The sequence below is a fragment of the Sinohyriopsis cumingii genome, chromosome 13 (assembly GCF_028554795.1).
Source record: "Sinohyriopsis cumingii isolate HCF-2022 chromosome 13, ASM2855479v2, whole genome shotgun sequence".
NCBI classification, from domain to species: Eukaryota; Metazoa; Mollusca; class Bivalvia; order Unionida; family Unionidae; genus Sinohyriopsis; species Sinohyriopsis cumingii.
Window position 1 is genome coordinate 17,225,858 of NC_142973.1, and position 27,624 is coordinate 17,253,481.

Sequence of the window (27,624 nt, forward strand, 5' to 3'; positions counted from 1 at the left end):
TCCAATGCACATTCAATGTCTTAACAGTTGACATTTCAAAATTTGAATCCTCAGTATGCACAAATAACAAAACCTTGCTTTGCATGTCAAACAATTGCTTTACAGCAACCGCATGCTCCATCTATCTTTCAAAAAGTGGCATAAAATAATTACACATTCGGACCCATTCATCAACATAAGGAACAATTATCTTGCATTACTAATAAAAAAAGGATGCGTATCTTGCAGCCGATATACACAAAACATTGGTCACTGATGTTCTTTATACTTTTAATAATTCCTTTACTACACACCATAGAAATATACACGCATCACCAATATAGAAAATGTCTGCAGGTATTTTTGTGAAGAAAATGACCAAGAAACACAAACTGTCCAGGTGATTTTGGCATGATTCTGACAGCAGGTCAGTGCAAATAATAAAACATTTTAAATGAAAATGTGTCCAAGGTAATAAACTGAATTTAACGGAAATACATCCATCTAAACAATGGCCCCTAATGGAAAGAATCCACAAAATAAAATGTATGTGCCAATGAATGTGCACACTCTGAGAAAGACAAAGCTAAGAACCCACAAAAACACACTTTTTCAATTACAAAATCACGATAACCAAACAAGCTATTTTTGGGATGTCAAAAGCTAAAACAAAATGTTTAACCCGAGCCCTCATGGACCCGTACTTCAGGGTCAGATACATGTGAAATTCTCAGAGTAATGCATCACCACATGTTTTATATTTCAGGCCAAGCACTGCAGATGTGTTAAATAGCTAATGGGAAGAGGTGGGTGTGACTAATTAACAGGCAATCTTTGTGTGCTGACTAAAAAGACACAGATGTCCATTTCAATGTGCATGTAAAGAACTAATTGTTGTTCATGTTTTGGTTTTAACATCATTTCAGCAATGATAAGCTATACACGGCAGCCAATAATTAGTGGAGGAAGAGCCCCAGAAAACCAGGAAACAACTGCCAACCTACAGGAAGCTATTGGCAAGCTTTCTCGTGTACCCACATTACCCAAGCCTAAACTGATTGCTCAGCAAATACAGGATGCACATTGTCGTTATAAGACTGTGTTAAAACTGGCATTGATTTGTATAATAAAAGTTAATACCGTCCGGTCATCAATTTATCATTAATATGCAATTATATTAATAATAATAGTTACAACTCTATGGTCTTAAACTAAGTAACAGAAAGAAATTGAAACAACATTTTGAGTAAAATTCAACAAGCAAGCTATTCCCCTAGAATAGAAAGTGAATATTCAAAAGACCCTTGAAGTAATGTGAATTCTGAATAATCCTATCACAAATTCAAAAGGATAGAATCTTCCAAATGAATAGTCTTGAATATCATGATGTACCATAATGATACAATCCATAATATCCTTTGAGTTCTCTCGCAGTAGCATTGTAGTTAATTAAAATTGTGTCTATAAATCTGATAACAGATTCCCAAAGACAGATAATAAAAGGAATGAATAATTATTCACAAAGTCTCTATGTATACCTATTGTACTTAACCCGGTAATGAAATACAGAACCACATCTGTACCAGGGGTCATGCTACCAGGTGAAGTGGGAGACCAAGTTGCCTAAAAAATGTAAACTACTCTTCTTTATTTATGAATGTAAAAACGACTTTGCCCTATGATCATTTTTAGACGTACACTGAATGCCAGTTTTTTAATTTTGACATGCTCCTTCACCCTAGCCAGGTAGTTCAGTATTAAATTGTAGCTCAAGGTGAAATGATTTGCATGCATCAAAAATAGCTGATGTTGATACATGTATCAATGTGCTGACAAACTCGTGCACATTCTTGGGTATGTGTTTTGATAGCTTACTGGCCATTAACCCTTTTTGTACAAGTTATCACAGCCCGATTTTTTTATTTATCATTTGATAATGAAAAAACACAAGCTGAAGTTTCAAAACGTAAAACATCAGTATTTAAAAAACTGGACGTGATTTCAGAATTTAACTGGTGAAAAGAACTTTCTAAAAAATGGAAGATTTTAACTGTCTTGTTTTGCATTATTTTCTTCATGCAATCAGTCTGAAATTACCTAACCAGTCATGGGGAAATAATGGTAGACATCAATGCAACTAGGAAGTACCACTTCATTAGACTACATCTTTCTGCATATCATTGGTCCAAGATATTAAGAAAAATGTACAATTCATAAAATGCAAAGTCTCAATATGATGTTACATAAGATTTAGCCCAAAAATACAATAATGTAGGTCAAAAACATATGTAACAATGCTATGTTGTGGAATTCAAGAAACGCTTTAAGGTCAAGGTTGTTTTCTGACCTTGCTCATTTGTGTGTGTTAGTTATTTGGATTTTTCACATAGTTTTAAAAAAATTTCAATCATATTGCTACAATGTCTGCAGTGTGGCAGTTTATAGTGATGTCTAGTACTGGAACATCATGCTGCAGACATGTAGCATGATGTCCCACCCAGTCACATTATCCTGACAACGGGCCAACCAGTCCTCTTAATGCTGAGTGTCAAGTGAGGCAGCTGCTAGTACCATTGTATTTATAAGTCTTCGGTATTACTCAGCCGGAGTTTGAACATACTACCTCCTGCATTCAAGGTGAACTCTCAAACCACTTAAGCCACGGAAGTGGTCTTCGCAACAATGAAATTAGGACAAACAGTAATGTATAATGACACCTCTGCATTTGCTCTCCTGTATCATTATGGGCTTGTTTAAAACTAGTTTGGAAATCTTTTCAACTGCCAATTATCAGAAAGTAAAAAATTCTTGTTAAACGGCAGCTAATTAATAATTTTTACTAACTTCTCCCTAATATTTAAGTCTAGCTGCAATACATGATTTAGGAATCTGTTTGGTGTTGCAAGCTGTGCAAACGGACAATCCTACATACTGAGAAAATTCTCAAAAATTAGGTAAAAAATGACAACTGCAAAGCAGCACATTTCTGTATAAAAAAAGCTGAACAAATAAACCAGAACAAATGTTGAAGGTGTAAGAGTGCAGTATCATGCAAAGTGTTTTGGACAATTACTAAAAAAAATACTTCCTCTCTGCTGAGATGTTATGAAGCTGTAAAAACAATCCAGATTTGAAAGTGAGGGCTCCTCATTCTGAAACTCTGTTGAGAGCCATATAAATATCCAAGTTTTAATTAATAACAAAGCTAAATAAATATTGGATAACAATAGTTTCTTTTGTTGTAGATACAAGGAAACATTTAACGAGTGAAAAGTGTGAAGCATTGTACTAACACAAGTGGCAAGCCGCACAGACAATACAAATTGTCAATTCATGTGTGAAATGAAATATTTCATATATATATACATCTCCACTTGACCTGTGACGCATTAGTTTTCTGGAATTCTAATGGTAAATTCCACAACCTCATAAACAAGGTTTGGCTTTGAATTTATATTTTAGTAAACATCCTGATTACCACTTACAACCATGATAAAAGGCAGGCAGGCACAAATTCTATCCACAACACTCAATCACAGACAAAAATCAAGCACACAATATAAATTACGTAAGCACAATACCTGCACATAATGCTTCAAACTGTGTATTTTGTGAAAGTAAGGACTGTTTTCAAATGAAAATGAGATTTTTGCCAACACATTTCATGTGCAGATCAATTCAGTAAACATTGCTCGGGTAAAGGTACTGTAGAAATATCAGAAAGCAGTCACGTCCAACAGATTTCAGTGCATAACATATTGAAGCAAAATAATTTTAATGACTGCAAGCTTACTTGTCTGGTTCTTTGCTGTTTTTTTCAATTCTGCATTCAAAAATGAATCTTTTGGCTCAGCTATCCCTGCAGTCTAGTTTGGCAACAGACACTGCACCCAAATATTGGTTGTCAAGAAATGGCAGTTTGCAATCAACACATTGTCTGAATTCACTGTTGTTTTCAAATTTTAATATCACATTTAACCACGAGCTTTTCCTAAATATTTATTCATTTGTCCAAGATTGTAAAAGAAATACCATATGGGTAACAGACTATCTAATAACAGCAGTTCATGTAAGTTTAGTCACCAATCATTTGCAGGATTCATGTGGAAAACTTATTTTAAAAAGTTATTACTTCAATACTTGTGCCTAATTTTTGTTCAGTTGAGATCATTTTCAGGCACCTTTTTTAACGGCACATGCATTTTGATTAAATAAATGTTATGAACTTAAAGGCTAAAATTAACACACACAAAAAAAACAAGTTTTGTTAAATTCAACATACATGTAATTTAATTCACTAATTTATAAAATGAATATTTACTCGGAAAGGAATTTACAGTATTGTGAATTAGATCCCAAATAATCCTAAAGATTCAATAACAAGTCCAAAAGTATGGTGTGTTCCAACTGAATACCAACAGCCATGAATGTGATGATGTACCAAAAGCCTTGAATAGTTTTATGTACCAACAGTCTTGATGTATGACAATGATATAATCCTAGATATTTCGATAATTCACAATAATTCCAAAATAGTTTTAATCCAGCCAACGAGCACTTTGCAATGACAATGAACATTTTAAATAAACAATTTCATTTCAAATTATAACTGAACATAAATTAAAAGTTTGCATGGTGGTGGCAGTGGGAGGGATGTCCATTATAGTCTTACAACATACAATGTTGACCTTGATTTACATGGTGGTGGTAGTGGGAGGGATGCCCATTATAGTCCTACAACGAATACAACGAACAATGCTGATCTTGATTTGCATGGTGGTGGTAGTGGGAGGGATGTCCATTATAGTCCATTATAGTCCTACAACGAACAATGTTGATCTTCATTTGCATGGTGGTGGTAGTGTGAGGGATGTCCATTATAGTCCTACAACATACAATGTTGACCTTGATTTGCATGGTGGTGGTAATGGAAAGGATGTCCATTACAGTCCTACAATGTAAAATATTGACCTTGATTTGCATGGTGGTGGTAATGGGAGGGATGTCCATTATAGTCCCACAATGTTGACCTTGACTGTATGGTGTGGTAGTGGGAGGGATGTCTTGGTGTCACGACAGACGGTGATGAGCAGATCTTTGTCACACTAAACTTGGAAACCAAATTTTCAAGAATATGTCACATACATACTTTGAGCAATCCACATTAACACATTTGCATAACTGGAGTCTAACTGCTTTATTCAAACTATACTTAATGCCATTTTCATTATCAAAGTGAGGTTCTTGTTATGTCATTCGATAGAATGCACAAATTTGCAGTTTATATTTTATTCCAAAATATAGGCAAGTGTTACCTAATGTTGTTCATTCAAAAAATAATAAAAAAAACCGGTTCATCTCATGTTAAATATATGATTTGGCTGGGTCATTAGAAAAAAATATGGCAAATCATTCGAAGAAAAAAATCTACATAAATAAACTATAATCCATTTTTGAAATCAGAATCATCATTTTCAAAATGCTTTTCCTTTTAACCTTTTTTCTTTCAATGAAGAAAATGTGTTTTGATCTTTTAAGCCCTGTAAAAAAAAAGTCGAATTATTTCCTTGCTAGTTTCAGGGACAGCTCCGGTGGTCAAGTGATGCAGGAGGTCGTGGGTTCGATCCCCAGCCAAGTCATACCAAAGACTTACATAAATGGTACAAACAACTGTGTCACGTTTGCCTGCCTGCGATTATGTAAGTCAGGAACAAAGGAATGGAATAGCGCCATGAGTATGTCGACCCTGCACTGCTCTGGCGATTCGTGTTTGTGCAAGAGTTCTCTTCGTTAGGTGTCAAAACATGTAGACGTTAGAAGCTTTTTTCTAGAACAAAGGACCCTCGATGCTGTTGTAAATCTCCCCGTGTTGACAGATGGCCTCAGGCTCGTCTGTTAAGCTGGACCGACTGGGGTAGAATTGATATCCAATCAAAACTGAGAAAGGGTGGGGCCATCAATTTGAACCAGAATTTAACAGTCATTTGGGCTGGGAACGAATTAGTGATTGTAAGCCATCGTACTGGTCAAGCAGAAATATACTCACTCCAGGAGCCACTCGTGATTTGGCGGGAAAAACCTTGGTACATTCAAGGACAGAAAGCTTCGTAAAGGTCAGTGAGTTATTTGCTCAATTGTTGCAGAATGTTACGGCATTGTAATTGTAATTGTGTACAGTATGTCTGTTTACTTACTAAGATCTTTAGTACGTAGAATTACCTTTGTATTGTTTAATTTACAAGCCTACTTGAGAAATGAGCTAGGATTATGTAGATTGCTCGCTCGTCAGAATTAATACTGTTATTCGCTATTTAGTTACTTCGTGGTAAACTAGTGTATTTATTTATGTGATATTCTAGATTTTGCTATTGGTGAACTAAATTGTAACTTTGGAAAAGTTGCAGTCTGTAAATTTAAATAATATGGATATTTGAATATTTGTGTACACTTGTGGGAGTGTAATGTACAGAAATGCGTCGGATTGTTGTGATATTGTTGAGAATAATGAGATTAAGAATATATATATATATACATACTGATATGACGCAATTTAGTGATTTCTGTATGATACCGTATAGCAATGTTGTTTCGATAAGAACGTGTGGGTTTTTCGATGTGCACGAATGCGTGACCAAAGATGTAGATAGCCTTTCTCTGATGAGTGATTGTTGATGTAGTGTGAGGCGAGATGGCTAACACAAATGCTAATGTCCTTGTTTTTTTTTTCATAGAAAGCTTTTGGGGACAGAACTACCAAGTAGTCAAGTCCTGAGTCTCAGAGAGACAGGATAGAACAAGGCAGTAGGCCGAGAACAAGCCTAGTTGCTGATGAAAGAGAGAGAGGAGGAGAAAAGGAGACAAAAGGGGAAGAGGATAGGAAGAATCGGAGTATGGAGAATGCCGGAAGGAGGAAAGGAAATGGCGGAATAAACACAGATGAGTAGAAACCAAGTACAGGGGAAAACTATCTCACACTATAATCACGTGATGAAATAGGTTGTTACATGGTGGAGAGGAAGAAGATTGGTTGAGAAATTAATATCGTTTAATTTGTATTAAATTGTTATTCTTCTGAATTTCACCTTTGTGTTCTTAATAATTTAACTGTTGGTATTGCTGAGTGGGGGCTCAGAGCTTTACCTCCCACTATCACCAATTTTACTTCCTCCAAAAACGAGCCAGGGTGGGAATTCCACTTTAAATCAAAGAAATATTAGGAGCATCCTACCCCAACGCATAACAGTGGGTCACATAGAACTTCACAAGCTGCCTCACTTGGTGCTCAGCATTAAGAGATTAGTGTTAGGGCTGATCTGCCTGGTGTCAGGATAATGTGACTGGGTGGGACATCATGCTATATGTCTGCAGCAGGATGCCCCAGTGCTAGATGTCACTATAAACTGTCACACTGCAGACATAGCAATATGACTGAATTTTAAAAAAAAGCTATGTTCAAAATCCAAATCATACACACACACACACACACACACACGCTAGTTCCAGGTAATTGTTGTGATGTGTAGTTAGCTATATTGATTAACAACAGACATTTAATCTAGTATTTACACAAAATAAAAATTAGTACAGTACAATCTCCCAGATGCAAAACTTGTTGAATATAAAAAAATCAGCTGAGGAAATAAATTTTACCAGCACTGCCATTTCTGACTTCCGATAAAGAGAACTTGCTTTTATTGCACCATAAGAGTTCCTATTAGGAGAAACTAATCTTTATGTATTACATCCCAGGTTTTTAAAAGCCACATTTTCTTATTTGTCTTTTAAATTTACAAGGTCACAACAATTAAAAGTGATACCAACAACATTAGAAGCAGTCGGTAAATAGGCTGTATATTTCCAAAAACTTCAGAACATCAGTGTTTCCCTTTATGCACATTTGTGCGTCAGGAAAAAAATTGACGCACACGTTTTGTTACTGTGCATTTTTTTGACGCAAAGGATTTTCATAATATGATCATGATTTATTTAATACCCAATGCATTGGACAACGGATGGCATCGTATATACTTCGCGTATAGGCATTGACTGGTTCCCCGCTTTGTTTGCTCCCTACCTTGCACTCCTCTATTCGTATAGCAAAGTGCAACGCAGGGAACATATAAAACAATGAACCAGACTAGCATAGGCAATGTTATGATGGAGTAGCTTCCCCTAATCTCACGATCTTCTTGCGATTTCCATCAAGCTCAGCAAGCTGTTCTAGATATTTAACATCAAGGCTCGTTGCACCAGAAAGCGATCGCCAGATTAAAACGTCATGCACTAAAAAGCATTAGCAAAGAAAGTGAAAGAAGCAGAACACAAGAGAGTAACTGTGGATCTAACTTTAATGAAAAATGGAGAAAACTATTCCCTTGACTGGATATTCATTATGATTACCAGTGTGACTTCTGATCGCGTGATTGCAAAGACTGCAAAAGTGAATAATCCTTTCGTGACAGGATTTTAGAATTTTTAAAAATAGGCCCTCGTTCACCATAAGATATATAACCTAAGACATTATTTCACAACATAGAAATCAGTAAACTTGCAGAGACAAATGAGCTATTTGGATTACAAAGTCAGCGGGTCACTGCAGATTTTGTTGGTTTTTAACTTTTACTGCAACAGAAGAAAAATCTTGAAGTTCAAGTGTAACTTATTAGAAAGAAGATGAATCAGTATCCTCCTTGATATTTGGATAAATGTGTTCTAGGACTAAGTACAATGAAACCTATGATAGTACACATTTGATGAAAGGCAGTAAATTAACTCCCATTTGGTTAAAAAGATTTATTTGGCTTTCTGTATTGGTTTATATGTAATGTGTTGGGCTATAATATTGTTGAGGAGACTTAAAAGTATGACTTTAAAAGAAAAATGAACTAATACAATTATTCTTTGAATGGACAATGCATTTGTTAATTATGCATGTTGGTGTATTTGTATGTTTAGAGAAAGAGAGAGTATGTTGTGCAAGTTGCAATATCCTATTTCAAGCTGAAAAAGAACGAGTCGTATGAAAATTTGTCAGTACATTTTTGACCCCCCCATTTTTTATTTGACCCCCAGTTTTGACACCTAGGGCTTTTTTGTACCCTCAATTTTACACCCCCGGGGGATACACAGGAACATTTTCATGTCACTGCTGTTTATATGGACATAGCACAAAACCTACCCAACAATGGGTCAAACAACACATATCTTATCCCACTTACCTTTTCGTTATTTCAATAATTTGCTTCAATGCAACAAAAAGACTGCACTTTAATCCATTGAAAGAACAAAACAATGCTTTTGTTTCCTCAATGGACTTAATGTCTTTGAATGATTCTTCAAGAACCCCATAGTGTTTTAGTCCAAAAAGTAAATTGGTACTTTGTAATTCCAATGAATTTAAATCAATAATTCATCTCAAATTATATCTGAAAATAATAAATTCTCATCATATATTCCAAAAGACTAATTGTTTACCAAGATGTCTCAGAAACGCTTCATCATGCGTATTTGGACGCCAATGTTTTATCTTGGACGCTGAAAATACCTTAGGTGGGAGTCCTCTGTACGCATGTAATAGGTAAGCAGCAAAATTCAAAGACTTGCCCGTCCTGCTTCAGCCACCTGCTTAGTCGGAAAATGTGTTGATTAATTAGCTGTGCTGATATTTACAATGACATAATTTAGTGGCTGAAAGACCCATTGATGTACAGGTTACAGGTTACAGGTTGCCATTATAAGAGTATGTCAAAAGAACATGATGCAAATAGCTGGGCTGCAGGTTCAAAGACTAAAACTGGCTGCTGGGTGGGACAATGTATTGATATTGAATTCTGAGGCAGAAAGACCCAGAGATGTACATGTGGTCATTTATAAGAATACATCAACTAAACAAATTTATATTTCATTATTATGTTAATTTCTGAGCATAGTGGAATAAGCAGTGCATGTGACCTCAGAATCCAGGCACGTTGAGACTTGGACAAAATGCCATTCGCAAATTTGGATAAATAATTTGGGGTTAAACGGCAAACTGATGAAGACTAATGAGATTCAGAAGAGTAGTAAAGTTGCTAGAATTGATAGTTTGAATGGGACAGCAGCGAAGTATAAGAAAGTGTGTGATGCCTAGCTTAGTGCTTGGAATAAGACATTCTCTGGACTGACAAAATTTAGTCTCACTCAGATGGACAAACAAGAGCTATGTCTGTGTTATAAAGAATGTAGAAATTAAGCTCAGAATCAACACAGGCAAGTGTGGATCTATTTTCATTAGGAGAGGTATGCGTAATGTAATCACTCACTTTAATATAGCTTCATTACAACAGTCCATTGACAAGATTGTCTATGTACTTGTAGTAATTTTATGCAATGGTTCAATAGTATCTGCTTTGCCACTTTTTTCCATATTTTCACAAATACGTCAAAAAACAACTTAAACCTTACAATGCATCTTGTGAATTCCACAACATAGCATTGTCCCATACGTTTCTAACCTACATAATTTGCATTTTAAAGTTAAATCTTTAATAAAATAATACCTAGGCATTGCTTTCAAAGAATTGTATATTTTTCTGAATACATCTGCCTGATGATTTATGAAAACACAGAATCTAATAAACTGGTACATTACAGACTTAGTGATGTCCGCTATTATTTCTCGTTAGGCCTACTGGTTCACTTAAGTTTCAAACTAACTGTATGACAAAATAGTGTACAAGAGGCATTAATATATATCCAGATCACCGATTTTGATCTTAAAACACAATTTGCTATTTAAACACTATTGTTAAAGTTTCAAAACACAAATTTGTATGTTTTTATCATCAAATAATAGCATGCGGAAATTGGGCAGTGATAGTTGCTACCTTACTCTGGAAAGGGTTAATGGTCAATCAGCTATCAAAATACATGCTCGTGAATGGGCAAGAGTTTGTTTGTCAACGTAATTGATATCAGAACTAGGCCTAGCTACTGATGTCTTGATGAATACATTTCGCTACAACACTAGAACTAACCTAGTCCTATAAATCAACCCCACAAATCTTTGTCGATACTGATGGACCATGTTGTGAGTCTGATGTCACCTGTTCATTAAAATATGCAATTCAGCTGCATGCACATCATTCCGGAACAAACTCATGTACACTTTAGACACATACCGGTAATTAGTAACAGCCATATCAAGCGTGAAATTCAAAATGGTCAAAGGACAGATGGCTGTGCTATTCCATATGGATTTACAAGTGTGCAGCCAAATTTGAACGCAGATAATTGTAGCTTTTAATGAATTAGGTGATATCAGCCCCTCATCCAAAAATCAATATCACCACGGGTGAAGGGCTGATTTATCTGCCTAGAACTAAATGGGCTAAAGGGAGGAGGCACTCAAAAAGTATGGTCAGTCAATGTACGTCTTAAAGAATCACAGGGAAAAGTCGTTTTCACTTTCCTAACATAAGAAAGCAAAGTTTACATTTTTATGTGACTTAGTCGCCACTTCTTCTGGCACGGCAACACATGGCCCTCCCAAAAAATTAGGAAAATTAGAAAACTATTGGTTGCCATTGAGTTTAATTTCTACATTCTTTATAACACAGACATAACTCTTGTTTGTTCATCAGAAAGACTGAATTTTGTCAATCCAAGTAAGGACGTATTCCAAACACTAAGCTAGGCATCACACGCTTTCTACTGTCACATCCAAACTATCAATTCTAACAGCTTTAGCACTCTTCCGAATCTCATTACAATCTTCTTAAGTTTACCATTTAACCCACAAATGCTTATCCAATTTGTGAATGGCATTTTGTCCAAGTCTCAACATGTATTGATTCTGAGGTCATGTGCACTGCTTATTCTGCTACATTCAGAAATAAACACAATAATGAAAGCTAAAGTTGTTTATTTGATGTACTCTTATAAATGACCAAATGAACATCTCTGGGTCTTTCTGCCTCTGAATTTAATCATTGTTAATATCAGTACATTTTCCCACCCGGTCGCCAGTCAAAGCCTTTGAACTTGCCGTCCAGCTATTGCATCATGTTCTTTTGAAGTACTCTTATAATCGCAACATGTACATCAAGGGGTCTTTCAGCCACTGAATTATGTCATTGCAAATATCAGCACAGCTAACTGATCAATACATTTTCCCACAAAGTAGGTGGCTGAAGCAGGACTGTCAGTCTTTGAATTTTGCTGCACACCTATTACATGCGTATAGCGGACTCCCGCCTCAGTGATTTTCTGTGTCCCAGAAGGAAAAATTTGGCATCCAAATATGAGTGATTAAGTGTTTCCAAGACCGCTGATATCCTGTGCTGCAAAAGCATTGTAAGGTCCTGAGGTGAAACAAGACTTCAGTGGTCAATCCTGAATTTTCAAGTTCACTGACATATACGATGAATTTAAAACCTGTGCCAGTGTTGGATATTGTATCCAAACATAGAAAAAGTGATTCAAGCCATGGATAATTATCAGTCCAATTTAACTGAAAATTTCTGTGTCAGTGGCATCAAACCTGAAACGTCTTGTTGCCAATGTCTGGTTTATGTCTCTTTGGAGAAATAACTCCAGACTATGTGGCAGCCTTGTTTCATCCCTCCACTTACACAACAATGTCCCTGGTCAAAATAAGACTACTTCTCATAACATTCATTTTGCAGTATAAACACAAACACCATTACTTCATGAATTAAAATAACTGCTCTTCTTCAAACAGAATGTCACACATGAAAGCTGATCCTCTGTATAATCAATTAAACATTAAAAACTCTTTAGATGCAACTCATTTAATCAGTTCATGCAGCAAACTAATGTCACTAAGGGGTCTTTTATTAACTGAATTGCACTGACTTACTGGACTGAACTCAAAGGATGATCCACAAACTGGTATCTAAGGCAAGTAAAAACAATGACATTTAAAATACTGCTAATTAACTGTACCAAATTTGTTGTGTTTGGTGTGTTCTTTGGCTGACAATTTGGTTGTTTAGCCCAATATGTGTTCTGATTTTTAATATAGCTTTAACAATTTTTCAGTGATATCGCAACAATGTCCACAGTGTGGCAGTTTATAGTGATGTCTAACACTGGGGCATCATGACACAGACATATAGCATCATGTCCGACCCAGTCACGCTATCCTGACATACCAAGAAGACCAGTCCCAACACTAACCTTTTAATGCTGAGCACCTAGCGAGGCAGCTGTTAATACCTTTTTATGTCTCTGCTATGACTTGGCAGCAACATCCCCTATTAAAGGCAGACACACTAACCACTAGGCCACAAGTACAGTTGGACCAATATACATTCAAGCAGTAACAGAATATGCACACAGGCATCAGTTATCAATGACCACTTAATGTAGTATCACACAAATATGATGACAGATGTAGATTTAGACATTAAGTACAGGTAAAGGGATAACCATTCATGGCCAGACAAGACATAATCATTAAGCAATAAACACTGGTTTAAATTATGCAATAGGATCTGGAAACAGACTAACATCTTGCAAAACTGTACTTATCCAACTTCAAAAATGTGTGGTCTGGGCTTTGGGATTTGATCAACTTTGATCCAAGAACACAATTCAAGTGTGATCTAGAGCTCTCATTGGAATCCCTTGACATGGGCCTGGTTACATTTTTGCAAAGAAGACATTACTGGCAGAAAGTAAAGAAAATGTTGAATAAAGAAAAACAATACTTCACATTCCATGTAACTTGAAAAACATCTTGCTCCGATTTGCAAAATATGCAAAATGAACCAATTATATTAGTTATATACAACAAATAGGCCAAAGCACAAACAAAAATAAAGAAAATTCGATAGTTAACAATAACAGCAACGAGACAAAACATTTACTGGGGGGGGGGGGCATAGCACAGCTTGAAAAATAATCTTGCCCTGATTTGCAATATATATATATATATATATATATATATATATATAAAAGGTTATATCCATTATATTGATTACATATAAAAAAATATAACTATGGTTCCAAATAAAATCCAAGGCATACTCCCTTCATTGAAAGTTAAATGGACGGTACTTAAGTGCGAACTTTCCCTTCACGTGCTGTAACTCAAACATGTACTTCAGTACGAACCGACTATATTATAGTATATACAATACAAACAAATAGTATATCTGCAAGACACAGTTCTGAACAAAACCAACCTTCCCCGCCATTTCCTTCCGTTTGGTTTCCAGTCACATTGTCATTCACTGGTCGCTTTTTTAACGGCGGAGGTTTCAAACAGTCTTCGCACAAAGTATGCAGACACGGCAGTAATTTAGGTCGTATAAATGCAACATCTTGTTTGCAAGCTCCGCAGAACACGTTTGGTAACTGTAGTACGGTTGATCCCGACATACTAATTTGTATGTAATGTACTCAGTCGTTGGTATTTTTGATTCAACATAAGCCAATTTACCGGTTGCTTATTTTATCAAAGCGTTTACATGACCACGAAGCATCTTTTATCGATCTCAGCTGAGCGCTTGAAACGAGTGACCTCTTCCGATTAGCATAAAGGTCAATAAATGGTTGGCTAATAGCCAGCTATTTATATCGACCAGACGTGGAGAATTCGTACAGTGCTGTTCTTCCTCGCATATGCTTGGGAATATGACTCAGGCAAGCATTCGCGTGGGGACTTTGTTCAGGCAGAACTGCTTTCAGCTAGTAAAAACTGGCCTAAACCGGTTCGGGCTAGCGGCAGCCGGTCATATGTTAGGAATGTGGTACCAAGCAGATAAAATGCTCTAACATTTTGCAAAAATTAGAGGTCGTAGGTGAGGCATGTCGCCACATAATTACCCAAGAGGAAATTATATTTTATTCTACGAATAACAGTGAGGACACAAAAGAAAAGAAATGCGCACATTACTTATGCTATAACACGTCGCACCTCATATGCTTTTTTATTGTTTTTTTTTTAATATATACGTTATACAGAATGTTGACTATCAACTTGAAACAAGGATCATATGAAGACTGACATTTCAAAAACAGGAAAAAAATCCCCATTAGAAATATGAACCATCAGTACATAATCTCCAGATAATCTCAGTTCATCTCGCATAATTTAAAAAAAAATACAGAAGGCGAGTCCATGTTCGTTTTATTTTTTTATATGTATAGTATTATTTCAACTACTGTCCTTGACCTATAATTTTCACCAGAGGTGAAAAATCAATAGCACGAATCACAAGCATGTACACAACCTGAAACGTTATATTTGTGACCTTGACCGTTTCTTAACTGGGATGATTCACCCCTCTTTTGATTTATCCCGTTCATACTGCAGAGGTCATATACACGATAGATAATGACTGTTTCAGACAGCTGTGGGATTAGAAGCCGGACATCATTGTAAATGGGTTTTTTTTTTTCTTCTGGGGGGGGGGGGGCATTGTGTAACAACGTTGCATACCAGACTCGACAAGACTTGCACTTCCAATCGCCACGTGATATGATCACATAAACCAATACATGGGTGGCAAAGGTACAGACACCATCACATGGGTGGCAAAGGTACAGACGTAGCGTCTAACTGTAAGCTCTCTAAGCATTTAATATTGCTGGGTGGGTGGGTGGAGGTTAAAAAAAATCATGCCCAAAGAATATTGGGATTTGAAACAAAGTTATTCCCCATTGCCGTTAACGGGTCATGCATGGCCCATGACCAAGGCATTCGTCTTTCTAAACCACACATCTCGCCTCTATCCGCGTGAGTTTGAGTTTTAGCTCAACCAACGTGAACATGTGAGAAAGCTTTTCTGTAGCTTCCCGAAGGTCCGTGGCTCTTCCCAGATTCTTACTCCACCAAATATGCTGACTGCCGTGTAAGCTGATCATGTGTTGAAAATGGGTTCAGAAGCCACTAAGCCTAATGAAACTACGAATTGGCCTAACGGGTGTGTGGGTGTGGTATAGTCGGATATCACGTATAGAACGTAATGATTTTTAAAGTTATATATGAACAAATCAAAAAGAACTGCCATCTCAATTCAGAAGCAAAGTTTTTTTTTAACGATAAATATATCTATATGAGCAAAAATAATTTGACACGCAATAGAGCACGGCATTGAGATAGTACTGACCTAATGTACTGTAATCATCTTGAAGCATGAAGACTAATAATGCAACAATCAACGTTACATTTTTCGTATACATTGGGCATTGCGTACAATGCACGTGGTAAACATAACGATGCGGGGGGTGGGGGGCTTATTGGTCGTCTTCCAGTTAACCCGGTCCCGTAACTGACAGTTATATTACACGCATACCTGTAACCAGATGGCTATCAACTTTCCATATTGAAAGTACAGTTGCAGAGTGTGTGTGTGTGTGTGTGTGTGTGTGTGTGAGTGTGTGATTTGGATTTTTAACCTAGCTTTAACAATTTTTCAGTCATATCGCTACGTCTGCAGTGTGGCAATTTAGGACTCGTGGTGCTAACTGAGTTCGCATAGTAAACCTATGCAAACACCATGATATTAAAAATTCAGTAACTTATAATTTTTGACTGCTCATGATCACGCCTATAGTTATCAGTATAGATGATACCTGGATGTCAGCTTCTGTGTAGAGGAAAGGAGATGAGCCGCGGCATTTTCTGGACCTGTTTGTGTTTGAAACATGTGCTTTCAGTTCCGCACCAAAGGGTCAGGTGCTAATCCATACTGTTAAAGGACTTAAATTCCATCAATAAAACAATTTTTCCATACCATTAGTACCGTTTGTCCTATATAGTGATGTCTAGCACTGGTGCATCATGCCGCAGACATGTAGCATGATGTCCCACATCGTCACATTATCCTGACACAAGGCCGGCCAGTCCTAACACTGAGCTCTTAATGCTGAGCGCCAAGCGAGGCAGCTGTTAGTACCATTTTTGTAAGTCTTTGGTATGACTCGGCCGGGGATTGAACCCACGACCTCCCGCATCTGAGACGGACGCTCTAACCACTAGGCCACCGGAGCGGTTACAGTTGTAGTCGGTACGGATAAGAGCAAAGAGGGATACAAAACATTCCTGAAATACATGCTATAAAAATGACTTATTTGCTTGTTTACATTTTGCTTCTCTTTATCTCAACTTTCACCGCGTGTACTTCTGTAAGTATTAATGCGCCAAACTTTATGTATTCCGATATCATCAGTCTTTTGGTCTTAATACACGGCTACATATAATAAAAAATTACATGTCATTAGCTACTTATTCTAAATAAATATTATATGTAGATATAATTAAGATGTATATTGACGTTAATTGCAAACAGGCGAACTATTATAGTCGTGGTATGCATTTCCGCTAGTGTGTGTGAGGAGGCACTTCACCAAAACGAGAGTGTGAATCAAATTTCAAACTGGTCAGGTAAGATATGTTAGCAGTTGCATACTTTACTAGATGGTACATGGCACAGATATGTTGATGTCATAGTCGTCACTAATATGACATATGTATGTGTGTGTGTGTGTGTGTGTGTGTGTGTGTGTGCATTGCATTTTACGGTGTGTTGAATAGGCCACGTATAGGAAAAGAGTTGACACTTATTTGTACAGTAAATTATGCACTTTTGCGGCGATTTAGTAACAGTTTTTATTATTTGTGATAACTAGTTATTTATGTTTTGTGCTGATAATGGATAATAATTTTTTTTTATCTTTGTAAAATGTAAAGGGGGACATTGAAACCACGATACATGGAGTCAGTTAAATGTGGCTGGTTGCCTACATAAAGGGAAATACTAGACCCAAGTCTTTTGCATTCAGCCCATTACTAGGATACCAAGAAGGTGGTTAGAGATCTAAACTCAAGATTCATTAATTAATAAAGTTTAGACATCTGAATTACCAGTTCAGTATATACAAAAAGAAACATCAGCAGAGAATGTAAATATTCTAAGTATTCATTATGGAGAATATTTTGGGATTATTATTATACATGAAGAACTGTGTTATTGTCTTTCTAATGAAATACTGCTTATGGCCAATTCAGGCTGTCGTACCTTTGTTTCGAACTACTGTCAATGTTGTTCACAACTGATATAATCCATTTTATTTGCGAACAGTATGTGCAGAAGTACGGCTCATATTCAATTTCTCCAAGTTGTATTCAAAATCCACTTCTCCCTGCCACTAAATGGATTATTCATAAGCGTCAGTGGCATTTCCTATTCACCGCATACATACTCCACATTGCTGTACACTGCATCAAAGTATGTGGACAAAAAAGGTACAGAATTCTTCTTATTTTTAATTATACATGCAAGTTATTCTTTCAAACTCTCACTGCTAAAATGGTACATGATACTTAACGGAAAGAAATGAGACATCACTATTACCATAATTTTTAGCCATTTCTTCACAACCAGAGTACCATCACCAACCACAGTTAGCAAGAGCTTTGTTCACAAACTCGTTCTTTTGGACTCGTGCCATCTCTGGAGCAGTGAAGAGAACAACAAAAATGGTGCAACATGCAAAAAAGTGTGTGTGTGTGTGTGTGTGTGTGTGTGTGTGTGTGATTTGGATTTTTAATGTAGCTTTAACAATTTTTCAGTCATATCGCTACGAGATCTCTCTCTCGCCTAGTCACATTATGATGAAACCAGGCCGACCAGTCCTAACGCTAAGCTCTTAATGCTGAGAGCCAAGCGAGGCAGCTGTCAGTACCATTTTGACTTGGCCATTTTTGTAAGTCTTTGGTATGACTCGGCCAAGGATTGAACCCACGACCTCCCGCATCCGAGGCGGACGTTCTAACCACTAGGCCACCGGAGCGGTCTACAAAAAACGTAATGCGCCACATGTTATTTTTATGTTTGCTGTTTTGTGGGGTTAATGACACATTCGCACCCAGTCTGTTGATGTTTATTAACCAGAACATTATAATATCTATTATTCACAGCTTTTTCTGTAGTTACATATGTGGTGCACTCCGCCACAGGCGAATTACCAAACATTAAATTGATGTGCAATCCTATAACCATTTTTGAGGTTATTTCACGACCTGACGGAACTGGCCAGGCGATGTTCCTCCGATCGGTGGCAAGAGTAACGCGTTAGCACAGCAACGGTAACTACCATCAGAATAAAATCGTTGTTATCGAGACAGATTTATCGATCTATTTATGCACTAGTGTCAGGATAGTCGACTCATTTTAATTAATTGTACTTGTTTCCTGATACCGTTCTCTGTACACTGTACTCGGTAAACATAAAACATAATGTCAAATCTAATGTCATAAGCAATTGTGCCGTACAGTTCATTTCCCATGGAAGGCATTTGCATTGAAAAACGCGTCTAGGAAGACTGAAATTTTCAGTTAAATTCCACTCTGTCTATTCACTGCACAGCAAGCTTCGCTCCCTGTTAGATTTTACCTTTGCATGCTACACTGTTTGATGTGTGCAAGCATTTATCAAAATTCAAGGAAGTGTTTGATCCAGTAGGATCATATTCTTACCCATCTGACAATGGAGACTCCCAAATTTTCAACTATGACTTTTCTTGTCTGGGTTATCTCGGGTCGTCACGTGACGGTTTTATCAAGTCAGAGCCAGGCAAAGCTGAGCGGCCTCGCTTAGCGAGTTCATTAGATAACGCGTAAGAAGTTATATCAAAACTATACTCCTAAAAGCAGGGGTGGCCAACCTTTCTTGGCTGCGGTCCAAAACAGATAAAGTGCATAAGGTTCTGTGCTGCATTAGCAAGAATTCCTTGTCACTAATTATGCATATTAATTAAAATGTATATTTTCAAAAGGACAATCTGATTAAAATCAGATTTCCAAGGTCCTATCTGAAGATCTGGCAGCGACCGCTTAATGGTCATCTTCTGGTGACCTTTGTATCAGCCAGTGGAAATGCAACTCTCAGACATTTGTAAGTGAATCAAACGTTCGGCACACATAAATGCTCTTCAGTCATACTGTTCAGTATCCCAAACGCTTAGATATAAGACTTAATCTAATTGGCTGATACAATTTGCGATTATGGTAATAACATGGTTCATCAGGACATGACCCTTGTGCGGTCGCTGTCTGATCTTCACGTAGGGCAGATGAGATCTAATTTTAATCAGATTGTTCTAAAGGAAAGAATACATGGTCGGTGGTCGTACAATGTCAAGGATTGGGCCGTGTGCGGGCCTGTCATAAATCTCTGAATACAGTGCCAACATAAATGTCTAGGTCTCCGCCATTCCCCCCCCCCCGAAAAACCCCAAATAAAAAACACAAAAACGTATACATACATTCAATTCCCAGGTCTAGTTCTACCTAAATGAAAACAGCGCTGCTCAGACATCAAATATAGCCACCTCGGTAGCCATATTCAAAATGCTATCATTACTCCATCCGAAAGGATGGTCAATCAAGATAGGGTATTCACTAAAACCTTTCTCATGATGGTAGGTGGACCTTTATGTATGATACTAGCGCCGATGTGACGACCAATAAGGCGCCGTACCTTCAGAACGAAATTGACTTTGCAAATATGTTAAATTTTATGTTTATTTTATACGCTAATGACGCTATACTTGTAGATAATCCTGCTGACATGCAATATACCAGAGGCCAGCAACGTACGGCACGCGCGCCACAAGTCAAGAGGTTTTGTGTAGAACGCAAAAGGCAGACAAAACAATATGGATTTTAGCAGTGCTACTCTCTTCTTGGTGACACGCGCTCGTTCATTTTGTAAATCCGGGAAAAAGTGGCACGCTACCTAAAATAGGTCGCCGCCCCCTGCAATATACTGTTGATATGTTTAGAACTGGAAACTTACAATACAGACAAAAATTTTTTTATTGTATTTGTTCCAGAAAAGATCGCACATCCACATTTCAGATCTTAAATGTAGCTGACATGTAGCATGATGTCCCACCCAGTCACATTATCCTGACACCAGGCCGACCAGTCCTAACACTGGTTTACAAACAAAACGTACCCAAACCAAAAAGTTTGACCTGAATGTGTCTATAAGTACCTAATGCTATAAACAATTGCTTCTATTTTTGACTTAGTTCCTGGCCTTGATTGAGGGTCAAGTAAACAACTTTTTCTAGAAATAAAATGACTGGTTCTTATCAAGGACATACAGAAGCTGTGCGACTTTTACATGTAAACATGAGCATGTTATCCTCTATTTCGCAATATATTTCGCAATTAGGCATTTTCAAAATTGCGAAATACTTAGTATTAATACTGATGGTTAGAGAGAGAGAGAGATCTCAGAGTCCGGGCATTTAAACACTTGATGTCAAGTTGTTTTCATCTGTTGTGACCAGCATTGGAGTTTTGAGTTTTTGAGTTATATACTACTTTTTCTTTAAATTATTTGGACTCTTGTAGATTAATTCGTTTCTCTGGAAATATTATTGTATTCAGCCAGAACTCTTGAACAAGGACTTTTCTTGAAAATTGTATTTGGATTTCCAAGACCGGAGGATTAATTATTGTTTCAACAAGGATTCTTCGTCGGGACTCGAACTTGGAATCATTAGAACATTTGAATATTAGGACTTAACAAATTTTATTTGCGGATTATTCTTGTATTATTTTTGGATTTGATTCTGGAAACCGCAAGTTCTCATTTTTTCATTTTTACAGTATTTTTTCAGGGAAATAAATTACTTGTTATATTTTTAAAAGCTTGTTTTCATTCTTGTGTTACTATTTATTAAGCCTAAACTGGTGACATAAGACTTCTCTTATAATCTAGCTTCAAAGCACATTAAGAAAAACGTATTTAAGTTAAGAAGCATCGCTTGAATATATCTATGTTGTGTTTTTCCGTGGAGAATATTCTACCAAATGATCTTTATTTAGAAATTCACTGAATGTCAGAAATTCACCCTTCTCAATATGTGATACGGCTAACTTGTGTAGGTTCCTTTAATAATTAAGATTGAAAGTCGCGTGATAAATTACTGGACTTGATTAGTTAGTGGTCATGATGAAAACTCGTCCCACCATATGTATTCTCTCTAACACGAACATCTTCGTGACAATTCCTACAAGAATGCATTGATACTAGAAGTAAAAGCGATATTTGATGTCGGGTTTAGCTACATATAGAGAAGTCAAAGTTGTTGTTTTCTGAGTTTAAGACTATTCAGTGCCGTATTACCCATTAAGAACACTAAGCACGTGCTTAGGGCACCAGCCAAAAAGAGGCACCAGAAAGAAAAAAAACTGTTGCTGATAAAATTGATTGAATTATATGTGACTATTTCGATCCGCATGTACGAATATTTTGATTTGGAATGATGGCAACACTAGTATTTTCTCACCCTTTTAGCTTTTAATATTTGTTTTGTTTTAGTTTCACGTTTTTTTTTTTGTTTGTTGTTGGGGGGGGGGGGGGCATAATATTTGCAGTGCTTAGGGCCCTGGAAGGCCTTAGGCCGAACTGACGTCATTTTTCAGAGCATACTAGTCTAGACGGCAGGTATAACTGGTGGGGGAAGAATCCGGGAAAACCCCAAGGTAAGTACCATCGACCCACGAGAAGCTACTAGCAAGCTTTCTTACATATCCACACTGGCCGAGCCCGAGACTCAAACTCTGGTGGACAGAGCTGAGATGGCGCTGATCGGTAAAGGCGAGCGCTTTAGACTACATGGTTACCCGGAGCCACAGATACAAAAGTTTTTGTAAGTTAAATATTGACCAAAATCTTTAGAACTAAAAGATGAATACAGGCATGCCTGAGGTGCAAACATGAAAACGTTATCAAAGATCTCAATTATGCGTAATTGAACACTTGACTGGATTTAAAAAGATATATCCCTCATTAAATATATATCTAAAAAGCTCAATTAGGTTCAGAACAGCAACTCATAGGTTTCCTGTTGAAACGGGAAGATGGGCTGATGTTTCTAATTTGTCAGTCGCAAGGCAAAGATGGTGAACATCACTATCTCCCGTCGGGTTCTTATTTTCATGATGAAAAACGAAATTTAAACCTCATTTTTACGTTTCTAGGACTAAAGTATATAAATTTAATCATTTAATGAATACAGATAACACACAACTCTTGAAATATATTTGCAGGTTCATTAACTTTGTAATCCCTATTAGGCATTATGTTATATCACACGTCATATTTATGTTATGATATCACACGTTCTATTTGTTATGATATCACACGTTCTATTTATGTTGTCATATAACACGTTATGTTCATGTCCTTTGTCTGATATACCTCATATATTGTAGACTTTTTAACCTGAGTGGAATAAAGTCTTGTCTTGGTACAAAACTAAAATGGTGCCGATTTGGAATTCAGTATGGTCACCATCTTGAAAAGCTTGTTAATACTACTCGTCCTAAAGAAGAGACATATCGACATGGGATTATCACCAGAAAACTAATTATGATATTTAGCAGGTCCTGGGTAAAAATGGTACCGATCTGACTTCAGTATTTTGTTCCAGCTCGGGAAAGTCAATATACACAGACAAAGAAAATTGACGCAATAGCCGACCATGGGCAAACCGTTTTGGACCTTTCGCCCAAACCCCAAATACACATTCTTTTCCCTGTCCTAAAAATTAGTTATCTCGGCACAACACCTGGCTTGTCACAGCCGGAATGTTTCGCCATCTATGTTCTCGTCCACGCCAGAGATGGTGCGAGTTCTCAGTCCGTGAGTTGTGTCATGGCTCTAGGTTTTAAACTATGTAATTGAAAGAAACGAAACCAAAACGTTAAGAAATAAAATCAACCAATAATTTCTCTCAATTACAAAGTGAAAATTTAAGAGATACTTACAGTAATGTGTATTAAATCCGTAACTATCCTAAATGTCCAATCACAAGTCCCAAAGAAATGATTTCAAAGTCTTGAATGTCCTGATGTACCACAATGAGACAATCCAGACTGTCTTTGAATAAGTTCTTAGTAATCGCTAAGTGGTATTTTAGTCCAAAAAGTAAATGAGCACTTTGTAGTTCCAATTAATAATATAAATAATTCCTCTCAAATTATATCTGAACACAACTGTAAACCGCTCTGGTGGCCTAGTGGTTAGAGCGTCCGCCTCAGATGCGGGAGGTCATCGGTTCGATCTCTGGCCGAGTCGTACCAAAGACGTACAACAATGGTACGAACAGATGCCCTGCTTGGTGCTCAGCATTAAGAGGTTAGTGTTAGGACTGGTCGGCCTAGTGTCAGGATAATGTGACTGGGTGGGACATCATTCTACATGTCTGCGGCATGATGTCCCAGTGCTAGACATCACTATAAACTGTCAAAAAACACCCCTCTTACACTTGATGCCCATTGAACTCATTCGTTATCGTCCCATGAGCTAAGCGCGTTTAAGCATTGTGTTGGATGTCTGATCCTCTCCAGATGTTACAATTTACATCAGTATTTAACACACCTAGGGCAATATGGAAGCAAATAATGGATCGACTTCCAGAGCTAATATTAAAATAATAAGTAAACATCAGTATTTGACACGCCTAGGACAAAATGGAAGAAAATAATGGATCGACTTTAAAGGAAATATTATAATAATAAGTAGTAGAAACTTCGTGCAGTTCAATAATTTAGATTTATTCTCCACTGTTCCTAACGACTCCCGTGTCGTTATGGCATCCATAGAGTTCGTTCCCCGATACCATCCTGGCAGAATGTGAAGGTGTTCGATTTCAAGATTAAAGTGATCATTGTTTTTGCAACATTTTTCGAACTCGAATAACCAAACGCGAGGAATGGCCTTTTCTCACTTGGTGCGTGCTAGAATAGCTTCTAATAACAAGAGTTGTTGAATGTTAATCTAAGAGGTCTTTGAGCGAGACAGTTCTTGATAAGCGAAAAATGTTTATGGAAAAGTTCTTATCCTAGTAAGAAGAAGTTTGCTAGCAAACGTTCTCCTTGGATTAAAAACTCAGTTGACGTATTAAACGAGAGCGGAGAAAACCAAAATGGCGGAACATGCCAGAAGGGGATGCGCCATGCTTGTTGTTTTGTAAAGTCATTGATTTTAAGATCGTTGTTTTGTAGGGTCAATAGACAATTCGTGCCGAAACTGTTGCAATTTATAGTACGCTGGCCGGTCATAAGTTGTTAGATGAAAACGCCACGTGACAACCAGAGCCAACCGACTCGACATAACGAAGAGAAGGAAAGCCTCAGTCGCAAATTCACGATAATTCTGTAATAAAATGTGGGATCAAACACTTCCCTTTTCATTTACAAGGTACCATATACATTTTATTTAACGTCGATGCTCTGGGTAAAGTACATAAAACACCAGCGCTGTACGAGCTATTTTACGACATTACACAAAAAAGGCATTTCATAATTCAGCAGAAAGGACACAAATAGTACGTATTTACAGTGAAACAAGACAAATAAACATTACAATACCGAAACAGCTTAAAAGACAATGGGACAGTAAATAGCATGCTTGCAAAGTTACAGAGTTTTGGGATTTTCTTTTTTAGCGTATGAACATTTTGAACACTTGACAGAAAGGGGTACACTTAATTATTTAAATATGGAATATGACAAATTTATTGTTAAAAGCAGGCACAATGTCGGCGATTTACCATGCCACCTGGGTCATGTCCAAGTCAGTCTGAAGAATTCTTTCAAATCAGCGATTTTTCTCAGTTCATTGGGCAGACTCTTCCAGACTCTGGAGGTGTCACCATAGCTTGTGGTCTTTACGCTTTGTACTATTGCCAGATTTTGGTCTCAAAAATAACAGTTGCGGTTTTTTAATGTAACCAAATACACCAGGTGATCACGGTAGGAATTTTCATTTTGAATATCAAAGGTTGTAGTATTGAGCCTTGTATCACTTCTTTTGGAAATCATATACCAGTTGCAATACGAGGATCCTACGATAACGCTTTGTTTTCGGATATATAAATATTTTTTAATTCGTTTTATGGAGTTTAGATCAAGGTTATGGGCTTTAAGTTTTTTCTCGATGATGATGATGTGCGGAAGACTGTGGAAGGCCATGTCAAGGTGTCCTCTCTAGTCCTCTATCAGTAGTTAAGTGGGCCACCATAGGGACAATGGGACTTAGCATTAAAAACACCCCTGGGCAACTCTAGGGACAATGGAAATTTAACATGGAGAAAAACGCTGGGCCACTTTAGGGACAATGGGAATTTAACATAGAGTTTGGGTCTGTCTAGGGACAAGGGAAATTAACATGGGAATAGAGTTTGGGTTTGTTTAGGGACAAGGGGAATTGAATATGGGATTTTTTTTTTTTAAAAGTTTTTTTAAATTTAAATTTAAATTTAAATTTAGAAAAGGGGTAGGCAATGGAAAGGCTATCTCTTTTCGAGAAATATGGCTGGCCCTGAAAAGGGCCTTTGGGTTTATGTTAATATTAATATTAACATAGATGGCATCTGTCACATCTTCTTCTTCTTCTTCTTAAACTCCTTCTAACTACCGGTCCATACACAAGTACCCTCTTGAGACATCCTTGTCTTTCTATGTAAACTCTCCTCATCCATTGACTAGCATCTGTCCTATCAACAACAGTCCACTTGGACCTGACATACATGAGCATGTCCGTCCTAAACATCATGGAAGACACAAGGGTGGATGACTCAATGAGCGGGTACAAACACAAACACACAAACACAAATACACAAACACATACGCTAAGAAACAATAAACAAATCCATAATCTACTATCCACACAATCGTACGTGAGCGGGTACAAACACAAACACACAAACACAAACACACAAACACAAATACACAAACACATACGCTAAGAAACAATAAACAAATCCATAATCTACTATCCACACAATCGTACGTGAGCGGGTACAAACACAAACACACAAACACAAACACACAAACACATACCCTCACACTATCTTAAAAAAGAGTTAGTGTTTATATTCACACTACTCTACCTACACATTGGCAAATTGATGGTTATTTCTTTTCTAGAGTATTGGGTAGCCCTGAAAAGGGCTGTCTTTTTGGAACTTCATGGACACCTGGTTAATGGTGGCACCTTCCAGGCCTGGCGCCACATACACATCTTATCCCCCAGTTACTTTTTACTTTTTTGGGGGAGAGAGCAGAGGCAGGATATGTCGCTACAGAATCCCAATTTTCGCTCTCTGGGATTCTGAAATTTATTCTTCTTCTCTTCTTTTCCTTCTCCTCCTCCTCTTCTTTGTTTCTTCTCTCCTCCTCTTTGTATCTTCTTTCCTCTTCTTCTTCTTCTTTATATCTTCTCTCCTCCTCTTCTTTTTTTCTTCTTTCCTCCTCCTCTCTTATCCTTCCCTCCTCCACAATGGCTTCCGCGGCCAGTTCATTCAACAGGCGCCTGGCATATTCCAGATGCACATGAAGTTCCAACAGTTTAGACAGTCTCGTGTTCATTTTTGGTGTTGATCAATCAACAAGGGTAGCTAGACTGCCCAGCGAGTTTCAATTTATAGTGAAAGCGCGGACGTGAAGGAAAACATCCCCCTAAAAAAACATAAAATTGATGTTACCTACATCATGACCAAAAACAACAACGCGCGGACCTAAAAGAAACACTCACTCACTTTTTTATGCTACCCATCACTATTTTAAAATTTTTTATAAATCACTTCAATAGACTATCCACATACGC

At 37.3% G+C, this 27,624-nt stretch overlaps 1 protein-coding gene across 12 annotated transcripts in view; it reads right to left on the reverse strand.

Annotated features, from left to right (window-relative positions):
- LOC149784994 (transcription intermediary factor 1-alpha-like) overlaps positions 1 to 14,620 on the reverse strand; it is a 75,756-nt gene extending 61,136 nt beyond the window's left edge. For all 12 annotated transcript variants that reach the window (XR_016425345.1, XM_089978676.1, XM_089978683.1 and 9 more), the window contains exon 1: positions 14,169 to 14,620. Coding sequence is in view for 11 of the 12 variants with exons in the window: in XM_089978676.1 (XP_089834802.1) it covers positions 14,169 to 14,364 (196 nt within the window). In the remaining variant the exon portion in view is untranslated. The remainder of the gene's footprint in view (positions 1 to 14,168) is intronic.
- Between the last annotated feature and the right edge of the window lie 13,004 nt (positions 14,621 to 27,624).